This window comes from Ovis canadensis, chromosome 21 (genome assembly GCF_042477335.2).
Source record: "Ovis canadensis isolate MfBH-ARS-UI-01 breed Bighorn chromosome 21, ARS-UI_OviCan_v2, whole genome shotgun sequence".
In the NCBI taxonomy this organism is placed as follows: domain Eukaryota; kingdom Metazoa; phylum Chordata; class Mammalia; order Artiodactyla; family Bovidae; genus Ovis; species Ovis canadensis.
The window spans coordinates 62,321,188-62,337,894 of record NC_091265.1 but is presented as its reverse complement, the minus strand read 5'-3'; the positions used below and the strand labels follow the sequence as shown (position 1 = coordinate 62,337,894).

General features: G+C 48.4%; 1 protein-coding gene across 1 annotated transcript in view; it reads left to right on the top strand.

The window, feature by feature from the left end:
* Nucleotides 1–9,926, top strand: part of TESMIN (testis expressed metallothionein like protein) — a 41,272-nt gene extending 31,346 nt beyond the window's left edge. Inside the window, exons 6-9 of the mRNA XM_069565623.1 lie at nucleotides 1,604–1,706; nucleotides 4,350–4,487; nucleotides 6,185–6,360; nucleotides 8,074–9,926. Of these exons, the coding sequence (XP_069421724.1) occupies nucleotides 1,604–1,706; nucleotides 4,350–4,487; nucleotides 6,185–6,360; nucleotides 8,074–8,266 (610 nt within the window). The 3' untranslated portion in view covers nucleotides 8,267–9,926. The remainder of the gene's footprint in view (nucleotides 1–1,603; nucleotides 1,707–4,349; nucleotides 4,488–6,184; nucleotides 6,361–8,073) is intronic.
* The last annotated feature ends 6,781 nt before the right edge of the window (nucleotides 9,927–16,707 follow it).

The window sequence follows — 16,707 nt, the reverse complement described above, 5'->3', positions numbered from 1 at the left end:
ATTCTTTCTAGAACCTTCTGGGATCTTCTTTCTGGTCCCTGTGCTCTGAAATCTCCATGAAGTAGATTTGAGGGAAGGTTACCTTTCAAGGACTCACACTTAATAAGGGGTTTCTTGATCCAACTCCCACCTTCTGTAGCCCAGACGCTGTCTCCTGCAGGAGTGGCCAATTTGAACCCAAGCTCCGAGCCACTAGGGACCAGCAAAGGGCCCAGGACAACACTTGGCAGGTACAGAACTCACCCCTCTGGGCTGATAGTTTCTTATCTTTTCACACCCGACAATCTCCTTTACTCTCCTCTTTGTTTGGCATGAATTTTGACACATTATTTAAAATATTAAAATAGTAAATGTTAAAATGACTATACTTAGGAATCCTATAACAGGAAGGTTTCTGCAAGCATCTAGTCCACCATACAGCCAGACGCAGAGGCCCTCCTGCCTTCATGCAGCACTCTGTCGAAGGAAGCACACCAGGGCTTCAGGCCTTCCCTCAGCAACTCTGTGAGACCAGGCAGTCAAGTGGCAGAATTCTCATGTCCTGGCTCTAGATGTTAAATAAATAACTTGGATCAGGTAACATAAGAAACTAGTAGCAAAGCTGATATTAAATCTACATACGAAGCTCTTTTACATGAACTGTGCTCAGGAAGAGAACACTATGGGTCCTCTCTAGTCACAAGCTGAAGCCGTGGGGTGGTTAATGAGCCTTCCAAAGCCTCTCAGGGGTGCAGATTACAGGTAGGTTGTTAGGAGTCTTTGTTCAGATGCTGAATTCTTACATGAGTTGAAGAAAGTGTCTTGTCCCTCTTCATACTGAAAAACCTCGGGCCTGTAAATGTCTCGGTCATGCAGCACAAGAGGAAGCTCCTCCAGGAGCATGTGGAGTGGTTTCATGGTCATCCACACTGAGAGTTCTTCAAGGATGAAACAGCAGAGAAGGTGCTGGCCACTTGAGCCGCAGGGTACTGCCTGTCTGACTCCAGGACCTCAGAGGGAGGAGGTGGATGCTCAGACAGGTCTACTCAGCCTGCCATTCTGTGGATTCTGAGCACGTGGAAGACCTGTGTTATCACGTGTGACAGCACTCACCTGTGTTTCTGCCCCAGTCGTGTCTTCCTCCTCCACATGCTGACATGGAGTGAAATTACGACAAAGCCTGGGTCCACCTCTAGGTCCCCTAGGTTTTTCTGATAGGCAAGGTCTGGCTGAGAAGTGAACTGGCATTCAGTGCTGGTGGCTGGGTTGGGATGGTTGATGGGGAAATGGCTGTGAGCTCACCAGCTTACAGCTCTCCTGGAACGAGGGCAGTGGGCATCAGGGGAAGGAGGTAGTGGATACCTGTGGACATTGGCTGCAATGCTGTTTGCTCTGCCAACTGCCGCGTTACGAAACCCATGAGTTCCATGAGTCTCTCTCTCCTGTGTTGGTCACGGGAGAACATCATCCCAGTGGATCTATTTTCACAGAAAGAGGAGAATCAGGTAACTGAATGTCATGTCTGACCCAGCGTGCCGGCCAGCCCTCTCCCTATAGGCATGTGCACGCCTGTCTCCGTCGCCTCGCTGGGTGCCTTTGACCCGCTGTGCTGCTTCATCCGCAGGTACTGTGACTGCTTTGCCAGCGGGGACTTTTGCAACAACTGCAACTGTAATAATTGTTGCAACGATTTACGTCATGAAATCGAACGGTTTAAGGCCATTAAGGTAAAAATTTCCTTTAAATGCACTCATGTTGACACATATATGTGGAATCTAGAAAAATGGTACAGATGAACCCATTTTCAGGGCCAGAACAGAGATGCAGTCGTGGGGAACGGACATGCCGGCATGGGGACTGTGGAAGGGGAGGGCGGGGCAAATGGAGATATCAGGGTCAACATATACACACTACCCTGTGTAACACACATAGCTAGAGGGAACTTGCTCTGTAGCACAAGGAGCTCAGCTTCGTGTTCCGTGATGACCTAGAAGCGTGGGACGGGGAGTGGGATGGGAGGCAGGCCCAGGAGGGAGGGGATATATGTATGCATATAGCTGGCTCACTGTTGTGCAGCAGAAACTAACACCACATTGTAAAGCAATTAGACTCTGATAAAAAAATGCATTTAAAAGTTCCAGGAATACTCACAAAACAATCTCTACAGGTTTCTAATTTCAATACTGGGGAAACCCGAAAGTGTTGAAGAGTATACATTAAATGGGACTCTATTCACGAAGGTGTGGGCACTGGTCATGCTGTGAGAGTGCAGCCAGAGAAAGACCTTCATTCTCCAACTGGTATCAGGAGGCTTAGAGGGGCAGCAGGGTCCCAGAAGTTTCTGGTTTAAGGACGTGCAGATATCCACTTTGTCTTGATTTGGGGTTTAGAATTTTAGATTGTGTCCTGTAGCAGATAAGCCTAAGTTCAAAGAGTATAGTTTGAAAAGGCGTAGATGGTTCACTGTGTGAAGAAACTTTGATGAAAGCCTCAGCCATTGTTAGTTTGGGCTGATTTTTATTCTTCTTGGCTTTGGGGTGAAAAGGAGAATCTAGAGGTGAACAGCACCTTGGAGAGCCCCTCAGGCCACCTGCTAAAGACTAAATGCTGGAGAGAGGTTAACCACCACCCCTCCGCACCCCCGGTCACGAAAGACCAGCGGAGAGGGGAGCACAGCCCACCTGCCCAGGCCATGCCTTTGCGGCCTCTCGCTTCCCAGAGGAAACCTGGACTCGAGGCTGTCACACTGTGTGCTATGGTTAGTCTGGTTTTTTCTAAAACAATTTAACTTGCCTTGATTTATAGATAAATCATGGAGAAGGCAATGGCACCCCACTCCAGTTCTCTTGCCTGGAAAATCCCATGGATTGAGGAGCCTGGTGGGCTACAGTCCATGGGGTCGCTAAGAGGTGGACATGACTGAAGTGACTTAGTAGTAGCAGCAGCAATAGATAAATCAATTGAAAATCAGTTTTGATACTGGCAGATCCACCGACAGAAAAAATAGTGATTCATCTGAAGTTCAACAGAGTTGTATTTTCTTCAGGGGTAAAGAACACTATCTGCAATTAAAAGTATAAAAAGTTTTATTTAAATATCATGGAAAGCTGGTAGCAATGTAAATGGGTGCAAGCACTTTGGACAATTGTTTGGCAATAGTTGCTAAAGCTAAACCTCTGTGTGTGCTGTGACCCAGCAGTTTCATTCCTGAAAATACAAGCCCTAGAAATGAGTGTACATGTCCACCAGGGGCCTGTACAAATATGTTCACAGCAGCTGTGTTCATAATAGCCCCAAACTGGAAACAAGCTGGGTGCCTCTCTGTGCTGGACTGGATAGGTCTGCAGTATATGGTGATGGGTTACACATGTCAGTGGAAAAGGAAGACCTCCAGCTCTGTGCCACAGCCCAGAGAGCCTCACAGACACTGCACTGATGAAGGGGGTCAGATGAACAAAGAGTACATGCTGAATGGTTCCGCTTAGCTGAAGTTCCAGAACAGCAAATCAAAGCAGCCCAGGGCAGAAGCTGGGTTCCAACTGCGGGTGTGTTGATGCAAGGAAGACATGAGGGACCTCGGGTGGGAAGCTGGACTGTCCTCTGACCTGGCCTGGGTGGGGGTCACACTGGGGTCACAAATGCCCAAATTCATCATATTCCACCATCCCTTCTGCTTCACTAAAAAGTAGAACACACACCAAAGGATCCTCCCTGCAAAGGCCCTTCTGCAGAGCCAGGCTCTGGTGTCAGACGGATCCCCCCACTCACGGTGAGGGGAGAGGGAGCATGGGGCTGCCACTGTGATGTCCATATTGCCCCAACCCAGCTTAATAAAGAGCACAGGGCCGTCTTGTTAGAGAGGTGATTGAGACCTGGGGCTGGCCGTGAACTCAGAGACCGGATGCCATCCTTGGGCCACAATCTTCTGACCCCTCGGCGCCTCGGTTTCTTCACCCATCAGACACCAAGAGGAGGGGTGGTGTTTGCTCCACAAGGTTGTGTGAGGCTTCAGTGAGAGAATGCGTACGTCACACAGAAAGACGCCTGGAACACGGCGCACGTTTAATAAATGTGGGGTAGCAGAATGCCGTGATCCCAACGATTAACATCTCAGGAAACAGTGCACACAGGTGCCGGGAATGAGCTGTGTTCCCATGGACACAGTGATTTTCTGAGCATCTTTACCGTCCACTATTCCACCTTTAGGTATTCGAGTGAATGGAACAGGACGTGGGTAGAGGCCCGCTGCTCGTTGTGGCCGCTTCTGAAGTTACAGCTAGACCCAGTTATGGCAAGCCAGATACCTGGCACTAAGCATCGTTTTAAGTAATAAAATATGTCTTGATGGAGTTTTGCATTTTCTGTCTTAGGCATGTCTTGATAGAAATCCAGAAGCTTTCCAACCAAAAATTGGGAAAGGAAAACTGGGTGATGTGAAGCCTCGCCATAACAAAGGATGTAATTGCAAGAGGTCGGGCTGCCTTAAGAACTACTGTGAGTGCTATGAGGTCAGTCAACAATTGCCAAGCGTTATTTTTAAAGCCAGGTGAATGGCCTAAGTAACTCTGTGGTTAAAAATTTAATTAAGAATTTAATTTTCTTCCTTCCAGGGCTTCTAGAGCACTCATCAATCTACCTTAAGGTCTCAAATGTAGATTTCACTTCATGAAGCAAGGGCTCCTTTGGGAGCATGTCATCCCCGCTGAGCTCGCCCTGAGTGTCCCGGGAGGGTGCCCAGTGCCACAGCCTTGCCCGCTCTACGGCTGCTGATCTGATGCTGGAGCCACCCTCGGGGGCCAGCAATCTGTTGGCTCCCTGAGGTGGGCTTCTGCCCGGCTGAGCAGAGCAGAGAGGCTCTGGGAGGGGCAGCGAGGACAGCCTTGTCCCCAGACGAGCCTTTCCATGGGTGCTTTGATGGGGCAACTTCCGAGTGGACAGGGACCAGAATGCACAGTTGCCTTTGCTGCTGGGGAGATGCTGACCAGTTCTCAGACAGAGCTTTGTTTTCTTAAAAGATTTAGAGGCAGTAGAGGGACTGGTTTTCTCCTTTAGGTTCATCCCTCACTCACCTCCCTTTTCTGTCTCTCTCTGTCTTTCTTTGTGTTGAAGGGAAAGGAAGAAAGAGGGAGGAAGGGAACCCTCAGGCCCTGTCAGTGAAGCAGCCGAGAAGCCCCTCCTGCAAAGACTCTGATTTGCTTGAGGTCTCTCGGGGATGTTCCTGTGAACTTTATTTTTAGCAGATTGTCATAGAAGGTCAGGCTTCAGTAAAGTCTTCCTGATTCTGGAGATCCAGCAGACCTAGCAACCCCCTAGCTCACATTTTGAAAGTAGAGTCAAAAACACTGCCGAGCTGGAGGCACAGGAAGGCAGTGGCCTCACCCGGTGGGGCTGCTCTCAAACCTCCTCTCAGTGCGTCTGCTCTTCTCCGCGCCCCCGCTGCTGCCCCAGGGCAGTGTGCCAGCCGCTTTCCCCAGCTGGGCAGAGGGCCTGCAGCGCCTGGTATTGCAGCAGACTAGAAACTCCCAGAGGTGCAAATGAAAGCACACCCCTTTAGACGCAGGTCTGAGTTTCCCTGAGGGGAACCCCCAGGGGCTGAAACCATGAGGAGGCCAGAAACGAGCTAGTCTTCCCACTGCCCCCAGGTCCGGCTGGCACAAGGGGTTGGCCCCCGGCCCTGAGTGTCACACGACCATGTGACAAGAAACAATGTCCCCCCCACAAGGAAGAAAGAAGGCCCTCCCCTAGAACGCCCACCACAGGCCTGGCCTCAGGTGGGTTTCGTGTTTTACCCATACTCTCAGTGCTGAAGAAGGGTGGCTGGGCGGCTGGAGTTCTAGAATCGGCCAGAGCAGGCTTCCTTCAGAACCAGGATCAGGTGGAGTCTTCACTGTGTGCCCCCTGGGCGAGGGAGAGACCCAGCTCTGCTTAGGGCTCATCCCACACCCACCCACCTGCCTTCAGGAGCCCCACCCCCCCCCCAACCCCTGGTGGCAGCAATGTGGATGGAAATGTGCCTTTCTCTTTATATCACATCACTCATCCATCTTCACTTCTCCCCTCCCCCCTTTTTTCTGGTATGAATATTGTGATTACTACATGCGTGCACACACAAATATAAAACATTATTTAAGGTCCAAATAGTTTTTGTCAGTTTTTGATGAATTGTAGGGCAACCTAATTTTATTAAAGCATTTTATGTTACCAGGCCAAAATTATGTGTTCTTCTATTTGCAAATGCATTGGTTGCAAAAATTATGAAGAAAGCCCAGAACGGAAAACACTAATGAACATGCCAAACTACATGGAAACTGGGGGTTTTGAAGGCAGCCATCATTTGTCACCAACGAAATTTTCAGGACTGCCAAAATTCAGAAAAGATAGGTAGGTATTCTGAACTCAGCCTCCTAATAAGGGAATTCAAGGTTAACTTGAGAGAGGTGTTGTGACTTCCTGGTGAAACAAGGCTTAGGATTAAGCGCTTCCACTGCAGGAGGCGTGGGTTCAGTCCCTGGTCGGGGAAACTAAGATCCTGCAAGCCTCACCTCACGGCCAAGAAAAAATGTCAGAGGAGAGTTAAAATAGTTTCCATGCTGGAAAGAAAGCATTTTTGTCTGCGGGAGGGCAGGAGATGAGGGATGGGGAAGGGAGCCTGCAGCTCCTCTGTTTCGACCAGCCCTCAATCCCGCACTGTGTCACCCCAGAGGCGCCCCCGCTGCCCAAACCCCTCAGTTCTCTTTGTCCCCCTAGCTCAACCTTTCGGTCCTCGCTGTCTGAGTTACCCGTTTTGTACAAGAGCAGAGGGCCTCCAGGGACTCAGGCGGCAAAGGCCTGGTCTCTAGACAGCACCTGCCTGAACCGCTCTTCACCACAGGAAGTGGCTGCGGAGAAGCGCTCTCAGTGTGTGTTGCGCGCCTCACTAAAGGGCTTATGGCGTCCACTTCAGTGGGATGCCGTCCCATGTAATTATTTTGAGGCCATTTTTTTTAATATTTTGTAATAATTACAAAAATATTTGTAATTATCATACTCCTAGGAAGTCTCAAAGGTTGAGTAATAATTTTATCAGATATCGGACTAGATTCACCTGTTTAAAAAAATTTCCTTGAGTTTGATGGGATGGGTCATGTCATGATAAACTACCAGATGTCATTAATTAATTGATAGCATGTAGAAAAGACAAATTCATGCTTTGTTGGTTAGAGATACCAGAAATGCTCATCACTGTGACCTGCAGAGGCCTTTCCTGGTAAAAATTTACTGAAACATGGCTGCATCTTCCGTGAAATTACATGTGGAAACATTATTGCCTGACATGGTGATGCTGAGTGTCTGATGGAATGTGACAGGGACTCCATACTCGGGAGTCCAGTCGCAAAATGTTAAGACTCTCGACCTGAGGCCAGCCCTGTTCATTCATCTGCAACAAAAGTCATCATGTATTGCCTTGACAGATTTAAACCAATCCCAATGTTTATATTTTCATAATCTATAGTTTTGCTAAATTTTCTCATTTTGAGCATGACTTGGGCAACTAGCTAGCTAAGTCACAGTTGCCCCTGGAGCCCAGTGAGGTGACTGGTCCTGTATGACATGGTTCAGCTGACTTTCAGAACCACTTCAGGGATCCAGGGGGTGTTGAGAGGCAAGCTGACAGTGTGCCCCCCAGGAGGCGACTCCTCAGAGCCCGCTGTGCTGTAGCCGCTTTCCTCAGACAGACAGACCTGTGCATGGAGCCCAGACCACAGCTTGGCTTAGCTAATACTCCTGCTGCTTCAGCCCCTGCCCAGCCTGCAGGCTTGATGCTGCAGCCCAGGTCTCCGGGCTCCTTTGTGGATCTAAGTTTGAGAAAATGTAGAATCTTCAGGGAAAAGGATGTCTAGGCGCTGATAGGCTCATCTGGCCTCTGCATTCCTCTTCTAAAAGCAGTCCTGTATATGGTCGCAGGGCATATAATTTCCAGTATTAAGAAAACAACATTAGATTTTACCCGTGGCATGCTTTCAAGTGCTATAACAAGCATGTCCCCTGGACTGTGAAAGGTATTTAAAACAGTGGAGTGACTGAACTTGGCCTTCAACTGGTTTACTCTGACAGGCGGTCGACCTCGTGCATCTCCTGGGAGGTGGTGGAAGCCACGTGCGCCTGCCTGCTGGCCCAGGGCGAAGAGGCAGAGAGGGAGCACTGCTCCGAGTGCCTGGCGGAGCAAATGATCCTAGAGGAGTTCGGGAGATGCTTGTCGCAGATTCTCCATATTGAGTTTAAATCCAAAGGGCTGAAAATTGAGTAGAGTACAGCATGGAAAATACACACACATGTAGGTTTTGTATTCTGAAGGAAATCTCTAGTGTAGAAAGACTGTTTTAAGGAGCATGAGGCTGGGTCTGTACCAATAGCTTCATCATTAAGAACAAATTTTCTCTCTGCATCAGGACACTGAGGGGCTACTCAGAGTCTCTAAGGGATTTGGCGACTAAAATCCTCCCCCAATTTTGAGGAAGTGCATGACCCTACTGTTGTCTGGACCCAAGGAGACAGCATGGGTTCCTGTAATCCTGGGAGAACGGTCTGCACTAACATTGAGTAATGGAGGGTGGAAGCGGGCCCTGGAGAGAAACACAAGTCCTTTCCTATTGACTTTACCCTCTCCAGGGAATTTTCCTCCTCATTATGAAAAGCCATAATGATTTTTCCCCTAAATTGTTTAGAAATAAATTCCCCAGATAGGCTGCTAAGATACAATGTAAAATCTGTAGAGAACTACTAAATACCTTGGAGAATTTCTGAGTGTAAGTATTTCCCTGGAGTCTCAAAAATTACTAGTCTTCTCTAGGGTCACCATGAAATGCAGACAGTGGGGTTAGTTTGATCAGTAGCATTTTGAGTTGTGGGGCTGAAATTATCTAGTTTCTTATATGTTTCCATTTAAATTGTGGAAAAGCTCTATTATCCAATTACCTTCTCCATAATTACTGTTATAATATTACTATTGTTTGTAAAATATGGTTAAAATAACTAATTTGCAGAAGTCAGCAGGAAAGTTAAGTTATTAAGTTGACTATTGGTTCTATTGTAAAAGCAAAGAGGAATAAAAATTTCAAATGTCTTCCATTATTGCAATTAACTTAATAACTGAACATGTATTTGTTATGTTCTGTGTTCATTAAGAGTGTTGGCCCCTTGGAGAATGTTTAAAAAGCTCTCACACACCACTTAAAGAAGTGGGGTCCTGGGATCTGGTCACCGGGCACGTCAGTGAGAAGAAGTCGAGGAGCAGGTTGAGATTTGTGGAGCTGCGTTTGGAGCAGCCTAGCTCTGACGGGGAACCAAAGGGGGGATTTGCTGTCGTTCAGTCACTTAGCTGTGTCTGACTAGTTTGCGACCCTGTGGACTGCAGCAAGCCAGGCCTCCCTGTCCTTCACTGTCTCCCTGAGTTTGGTCAAACTCATGTCCGCTGAGTTGATGATGCATCCAACCATCTCATCCTCTGTTACTCCTTCTCCTGCCGCCCTCAATCTTTCCCAGCATCAGGGTCTTTTCTAATGAGTCAGCTCTTCGCATCAGGTGGCCAAAGTATTGGAGCTTCAGCTTCAACATCAGTACTTCCAATGAATATTCAGGATTAATTTCCTTTACAACTGACTGGTTTGATCTCCTTGCAGTCCAAGGGACTCTCAAGAGTCTTCTTCAGCACCACTATTCAAAAGCATCAGTTCTTTGGTGCTCAGCCTTCTTTATGGTTCAACTCTCACATCCGTACATGACTACTGGAAAACCAAAGCTTTGACTAATACGAACCTTTGTCGACAAAGTGATGTCTCTCTTTTTTTAATACACTGCCTAGGTTTGTCATAGCTTTTCTTCCAAGGAGCAAGTGTCTTATAATTTCATGGTTGTAGTCACTGTCCACAGGGATTTTGGAGCCCAAGAAAATAAAGTAAATCACTGTTTCTATTGTTTCCCCATCTATTTGCCATGAAGTGATGGGACTGGATGCCATGATCTTAGTTTTTTGAATGTTGAGTTTTAAGCCAGCTTCTTCAGTCTCCTCTTTCAGCTTCATCAAGAGGCTCCTTGCTTTAGCTCCTCTTTGCTTTCTGCCATTAGGGTGGCGTCATCTGCATGTCTGAGGTTACTGACATTTCTCCCGGCAATCTGGATTCCAGCTTGAGCTTCATCTAGTCCTGCATTTCGCATTACACTCATGTCTGTGCTCCACTTTGAGTTAAAATTTGTGAAGAATATATGGTCTGGATCTAGATTCATTTTTCTGCATGTGGATGTCCAGTTGTTCCGGCACCATTTGCTGAAAAGACCACCTTTTCTTTATTGTATGGCCTTCGCTCCTTTGCCACAGAGCAGCTGACTATATATAGTTTTTCTTTTTTTTCCTTTTTTGTTTGCTTGTTTGTCTTTTCGCCATAGGACACAGCTTGTGGGACCTTAGTCCCCCAACCAGGTATCAAACCCCAGGTCCTGGCAGTGAAAGCACCAAGTCCCAACCACTGGACCACAAGGGAATTCCCTATCAGTTGACTCTATTCATGTGGGTAAGTTTCTGTCTCTCTATTCTGTTCCGTTGATCTGTTTGTTAATTTTTCCACAAATATCACACTGTCTTGATTGCTATGGCTTTATAGTAAGTCTTAAGTTCGGGTGCTATCAGTCCTCAAACTTTGTTCTTCTCCTCAAGTATCACATTGGCCATTCTAGGCCTTTTGCCTCTTCACGTCACTTTAGAATCAGTTTTTTGACATCCACGAAATAACCCGCTGAGATTTTGATTGGGATTGTGTTGATTCTATAGATCAAGTTGAGAAGAACTGACATCTTGGAAACAGTGAGTCTTTCTTTCCATGAACACGGAATATCTATTTAGTTCTTTGATGTTTTAAAATGTTTATCTGACTGTTGTGCCCTTGGCCGTGCTGGGTCTTCCTTGCTGAGCAGGCTCTTCTCTGACTGTGGGGAGCGCGGCTGCTCCTCGAGGATGCTGTGTGGGCTTCTCACTGGAGTGGCTTGTCTTGCTTCAGAGCATGGACTCCAGGGCCCTGGCGCCTCAACAGGTGCTGCTCCGGACTCTAGCGCACAGGCTCAGTCGCTGTGCCACAGGCACTTAGTTGCTCCGCTTCTGCTTTACCGACTACGCCAAAGCCTTTGACCGTGTGGATCACGACAAACTGTGGGAACTTCTTCAAGAGATGGGGATACCAGACCACCTGACCTGCCTCCCGAGAAATCTATATGCAGTTCAAGAAGCAACAGTTAGAACTGGACATGGAACAACAGACTGGTTCCAGATTGGGAAAGGAGTACCTCAAGGCTGTATATTGTCACCCTGCTTATTTAACTTCTATGCAGAGTACATCATGAGAAACGCTGGGCTGGAAGAAGCACAAGCTGGAGTCAAGATTGCCAGGAGAAATATCAATAACCTCAGATATGCAGATGACACCACCCTTATGGCAGAAAAAGAGAACTGAAGAGTCTCTTGATGAAAGTGAAAGAGGAGAGTGAAAAAGTTGGCTTAAAACTCAACATTCAGAAAGCGAAGATCATGGCATCTGGTCCCATCACTTCATGGCAAATAGATGGGGAAACAATGGAAACAGTGTCAGACTTTATTTGGGGGGGTGCTCCAAAATCAGTGCAGGTGGTGACTGCAGCCATGAAATTAAAAGACACTTGCTCCTTGGAAGAAAAGTTATGACCAACCTAGACAGCATATTCAAAAGCAGAGACATTACTTTGCCAACAGAGGTCCGTTTAGTCGAAGCTATGGTGTTTCCAATAGTCATGTATGGATGTGAGAGTTGGACTATAAACAAAGCTGAGCACCATAGAATTGATGCTTTTGAACTGTGGTGTTGGAGAAGACTCTTGAGAGTCCCTTGGACTGCAAGGAGATCCAACCAGTCCATCCTAAAGGAAATCAGTCCTGAATATTCATTGGAAGGACTGATGCTGAAGCTGAAACTCCAATACTTTGGCCACCTGATGCGAAGAACTGACTCATTGGAAAAGACCCTGATGCTGGGAAAGATTGAGGGCGGGAGGAGAAGGGGACGACAGAGGATGAAATGGTTGGATCACCAACCATTTGGTGATCACCGACTCGATGGACATGAGTTTGAGTAAACTCTGGGAGTTGGTGATGGACAGGGAGGCCTGGTGTGCTGCAGTCCATGGGGTCGCAGAGTCGGACACGACTGAGTGACAGGACTGATCTGAACCACGTGTGGGATCTTCCGGGGCTAGAGACAGAATCAGCGTCACTTGTGTTGCAAGGGGGATTCTCATCCACTGGACCACCACGGCAGTTCCTCATATAGATCTTGTACATGTTTTGTTAGATTTATACCTAAGGATTTTATTTGGGGAGTGCTAACAGAAATGGCATTGTGTTTTTAATTTCAAACTCTGCTTGTTCATTAGTGCTATATGGGAAAGAGATTGACTTCTGTATATTAACCTTGTTTCCTGCAACCTTGCTGTAATTGTCTTTCTGTCCGAGGAGTTTGGGGACTGATTTTTAACATAGTCTGTTGTGTCATCTTTGAACAAAGGAAGTTTTATTTCTTCCTTCTCAACCTGTATATTTTTTATTTCCTTTTCTTTTCACATTAGCTGGAACTTCCAGTACGGTGTTGAAAGGTAGCAATGAGAGGGGACATCTTTGTCTTGCTCCTTATCTTAGTGGGAAAGTTTCTAGTTTCTCACTGTTAAGTATAATGTGGTGAAGAACCAGCCTGCCAGTGCAGGAGACTTAAGAGACGCAGGTTTGATCCTTGGAGGAGGTCATGGCAATCCAGTCCAGTCTTCTTGCCTGAGGAGCCTGGCAGGCTACAGTCCATAGGGTTGCAAAGAGTCGGAAATGACTGAAGTGACTTAGGCGCACGCATGTAAGGCTTTTGTTAGATATTCTTAATCAAGCTGTAGATATTCTTTATCGGCTCATTGATTACCAAAGGCTTATTGTTTTTAATCATCTACAGGTATTGGATTCTGTCACATGCCTTTTCTGCATCTACTGATGAGATCCTGGGGCTTTTCTTCTTTAGCCTATTTATGTGATGGATTGCATTTGAATTTTTCTTTTTTTCTTTTTTTTGGCTAATTGGCCGTCCATTGCTATTCTTGGGCTTTCTCTAGCCGTGGCAAGCAGGAACTGCTCTTCCTGACGGTGCTCAGGCTTCTCACTGCAGTAGCTTCTCTTGAGGCCAGAGCGTGGCCTCTCGGGTGCTCACGCCTCAGCAGTCCCAGCTCTCAGGCTCTAGAGCGCAGGCCCAGTAGTGGGGACGTCTGGGCTCCGCTGCTCCTCAGCATGTAGGATCATCCTGGAACAGGGAGTGAACCTAGGTCCCCTGAACTGGCAAGTGGATTCCTATCCACTGTACCACCAGGAAAATCTTACGTTAATTGACTTTGGATTGTTGGACCAGACTTACATACATAGGTGAAATCCCACTTAGTTGTAGTGTATAATTTTTTTATACTCAGTTGGATTTGACTTGCAACACTTTGCTGAGGATTTTGTTGTTTATGTTCATCAGAGATATTGGTCTGTAGTTTTCATGTGGTGTCTGTGTGTGTGTGTGTGTGTGCACGTCTTTTTAGGGTAATATTGCACTCACAGGATGAGTTAGAATGAGTTGGGACGTTTTCCCTCAGCTTCTGTGTCCCAGAAGGGATAGTAAAGAATTGGAATAATTTTTCCCTTAAATATTTAGTAGAATTTACCAGGGAACATACCAAGGCCCCAAAATATATTTTAGTAGCTTCTTAAACATTTAAACATTTCATTTTAAGATAATTGTGATCTATATACAATTGTAAGAAATAACACAGAGAGAAATGTACCCTAGTGGTACATTTTCCCTAGTTTTCCCTAGTGGTAACACGGAGAAGGCAATGGCAACCCACTCCAGGGTTCTTGCCTGGAGAATCCCAGGGACGGGGGAGCCTGGTGGGCTGCCATCTATGGGGTCGCACAGAGTCGGACACGACTGAAGCGACTTAGCAGCAGCAGCAGCGGTGAGATCTCACAAACCTTTAGCACGGTATCACAGCCAGGACGGTGACATTGACACAGTCGAGATGCAGCATTCTGTCACCTCAAGGCTCCCTCCAGTCACTCGCTCGTACTCACAACCCCTCCCGCCTTTTCCCCTCCCCTCCCAAACCCTGGCAGCCACTAGTCTATTGCCCACACCTGTACCTTAGTCGCTTCCGGAATGTTAAATAGACAGTGTTGTGCAGTGTGTGACTCAGAGGAGTTCTCTGGAGATCGCCAGGGTGTTGTGAGTCTTAATACTCAGTTCCTTTTCACGCTCGGTAGTAGGTGTGGGTGACAAGAGAATAGCCCGTTGGAGGGCAGCTGAGTTGTTATGAATAAACTACTGTGACTATTTGTGTGTGGGTTCTTGTGTAAAGGTAAGTCTTCATTTGTCTGGGGTAAATGCTTGGGAGTGTAGTGGCTGGGTTGGTTGGTTGTGGCATGTTTGATTTTTAAAGATGTGATCAGCTCTCTTCCAGAGCAGCTGAATCACATTGCATTTTCAGCAGCAGTGCGAGTCGTCCACCTTCTCTGCCTCCTTACCAGCAGTTGGTGCTGTGACTGTCTCTTCAGCTGTTCCAACGGGTGTTTAGCAATTGGTTGTGCTTTTAATGTGCAGCCCCCTAAACATTAATTATGCTGAACATCTCTTCTGGTGCTTTTTTTCCATCTCTGTAAGCTGTTCAGTGAAGCGTCTGTTCATGTATTGTGCTCATTTTAACTGGATTTTTGTTGAGCTTTGAGAGTCCTTTATATGTTTTAGAAAACAGTCCTTGGTGGGCTATGTGGTTTCCAAATATTTTCTCCCAGTCCTTGTTCTTTTCACGCTCTTTCTTGATGGGCATCGTGTTGTCTGTGAATCGACTCAGAGATAGTAGACCTCCTCCCTCTGCTGAGGAGACAGGAAAGGACCCAGCCCCCACACTGTGTCGTCCCTGGGCCCTGATTTCCCTGTTGCCCTGCCTTCCTCCTGACTTTGGGTCTCCTGGTGTTCATTTTGTGTATAATGTCCAGGGCTTTTCACTGCACTGACAGGGGAATGAGAGAAAAGACACCTCCTTTCAAGCCTGCAAGTCAGCAAACATCACATTTTAAGCTTAGATCAGAGGTGGTCAAGCTTTCTGCTTTCTAGAGCCTTCTTTGTTGTTGCCATGGATAAAAGAGGGGAAAATCCAGACTTTAAAATGAACCACTAGTAGCTCTCTTTTGCAATGTATTAAAAATAAAAGTCGAGCTGTATGTCAGAACGGTCAGGAGCTGTGATGCTTGTCATCTTCCTGAGACTTCGCCCTTCCCCGAGGCCTTCCTTAGCCTCCCAGTACCTCTCTCCTCCTCTCAGGCATCACCTTCTCCTCCCCTTTCTCCCCCTCCTGAAGCTCCCCAGGAAGGCAGACTCGCCCTTCCTCGGAGCCTCGCCCTGCCCCAAGTGCACCCAAGCAGCAGCGTGTCTCTGCGCAGACGGCGGGGGGAGGCACCTGGCCTTGGCCTTGATGGCAGCCCTCAGCTTTCATGACTGCTCCTCACGGGACAGGCAGCCTCACGGAGAATTTCCCTGCGCTCTCCTCTTCCACCTCTCAGATGGTCCCCTGGGTGGCTCCCAGGCCTCTCTGTGAGTTCTCCACCTCCCCGGGGGTCTGGTGAACTCTTCTTGGAAATACTGGCCACAACTGGCAACTGATTGACCCAGCATGGCCATGGCCAGCTGCAGCCACGTTCTCCCCGGGAAGTAAAGCATCTCCCCCACAGCCTTCCTCTGAGGAGGGCCACCGAGTCCATCACTTGTGACCAGCAGATGGCACCAGGCCACCCCCCGCCCCTCGCCTCTCGCTGCCACCATCTCTCCCACTCCATTTACACCAGGTGGGCCGGGGTGGGGGGGGTGAGATTGCAGAGCTCGGCCTGGAGCCCACACGGCTGCGCCTGCACCGAGGCCCCTGAGATGCTCTCCTTTCCATCAGGTGCGATGCTGGAAGCCAGGGCCTGGCCCCGGCTCACCTCTTGTTTCCCCGGCAAGGGTGGTTTCCTGAGGGAGTTCAGTGTGGTAAGGAGAGACAGCCGCAGACAGAACTCTGACAGGCCGGGGCGGTGCCACACTCGCTGGGCCTGCACACAGCCCTGCTCGGGGAGAATGAACAGGAAGGTGTCCTGGAGAAGGCCACCACCGAGCGGGACCGTGTGGGATGTATAGGAGTTTACCAGGCACTGGTAGGGAGGCGTGCAGAGGTTTCAAGTGAGAGAGACTGGGCCAGGGGCTGCAGTTGGCAGGATCTGGGGCTCGGGGCACAGGGAGGCTAGCAGAGCAGCCTGGGTGGTGCCCGGTGTGGATGGAAGGGGCCAAGGCCAGAGGCAGGGCAGGCAGAGTGCAGGCAGGTGTCGGGGGACTGTGAATGAGGTATGTGCAGCCCCCACCAGCTGCTGCTGCCGGGCGCTTGTGGGGAGTTCAGGCTCTGCGCACCTGGTCCTTCTGAGCACTCTGGGCAGGGGCCTGGCCCCCAAGCTCTGACAGGCTTCTGGGGTGCTGGGGCCCCCGCGAGCCTGGGGGAATTAGAGCAGCTCAGAAGAGGAGCCTGAGGACGGTGAGGGCAGGAGGTGAAGGACGGCCTGGCGCCTGTAGGACCTGCGGGTGGTGTGCCTGCACCCTGGGCTGGGATGGCCCACCCAGGCGTGTGCGTGGC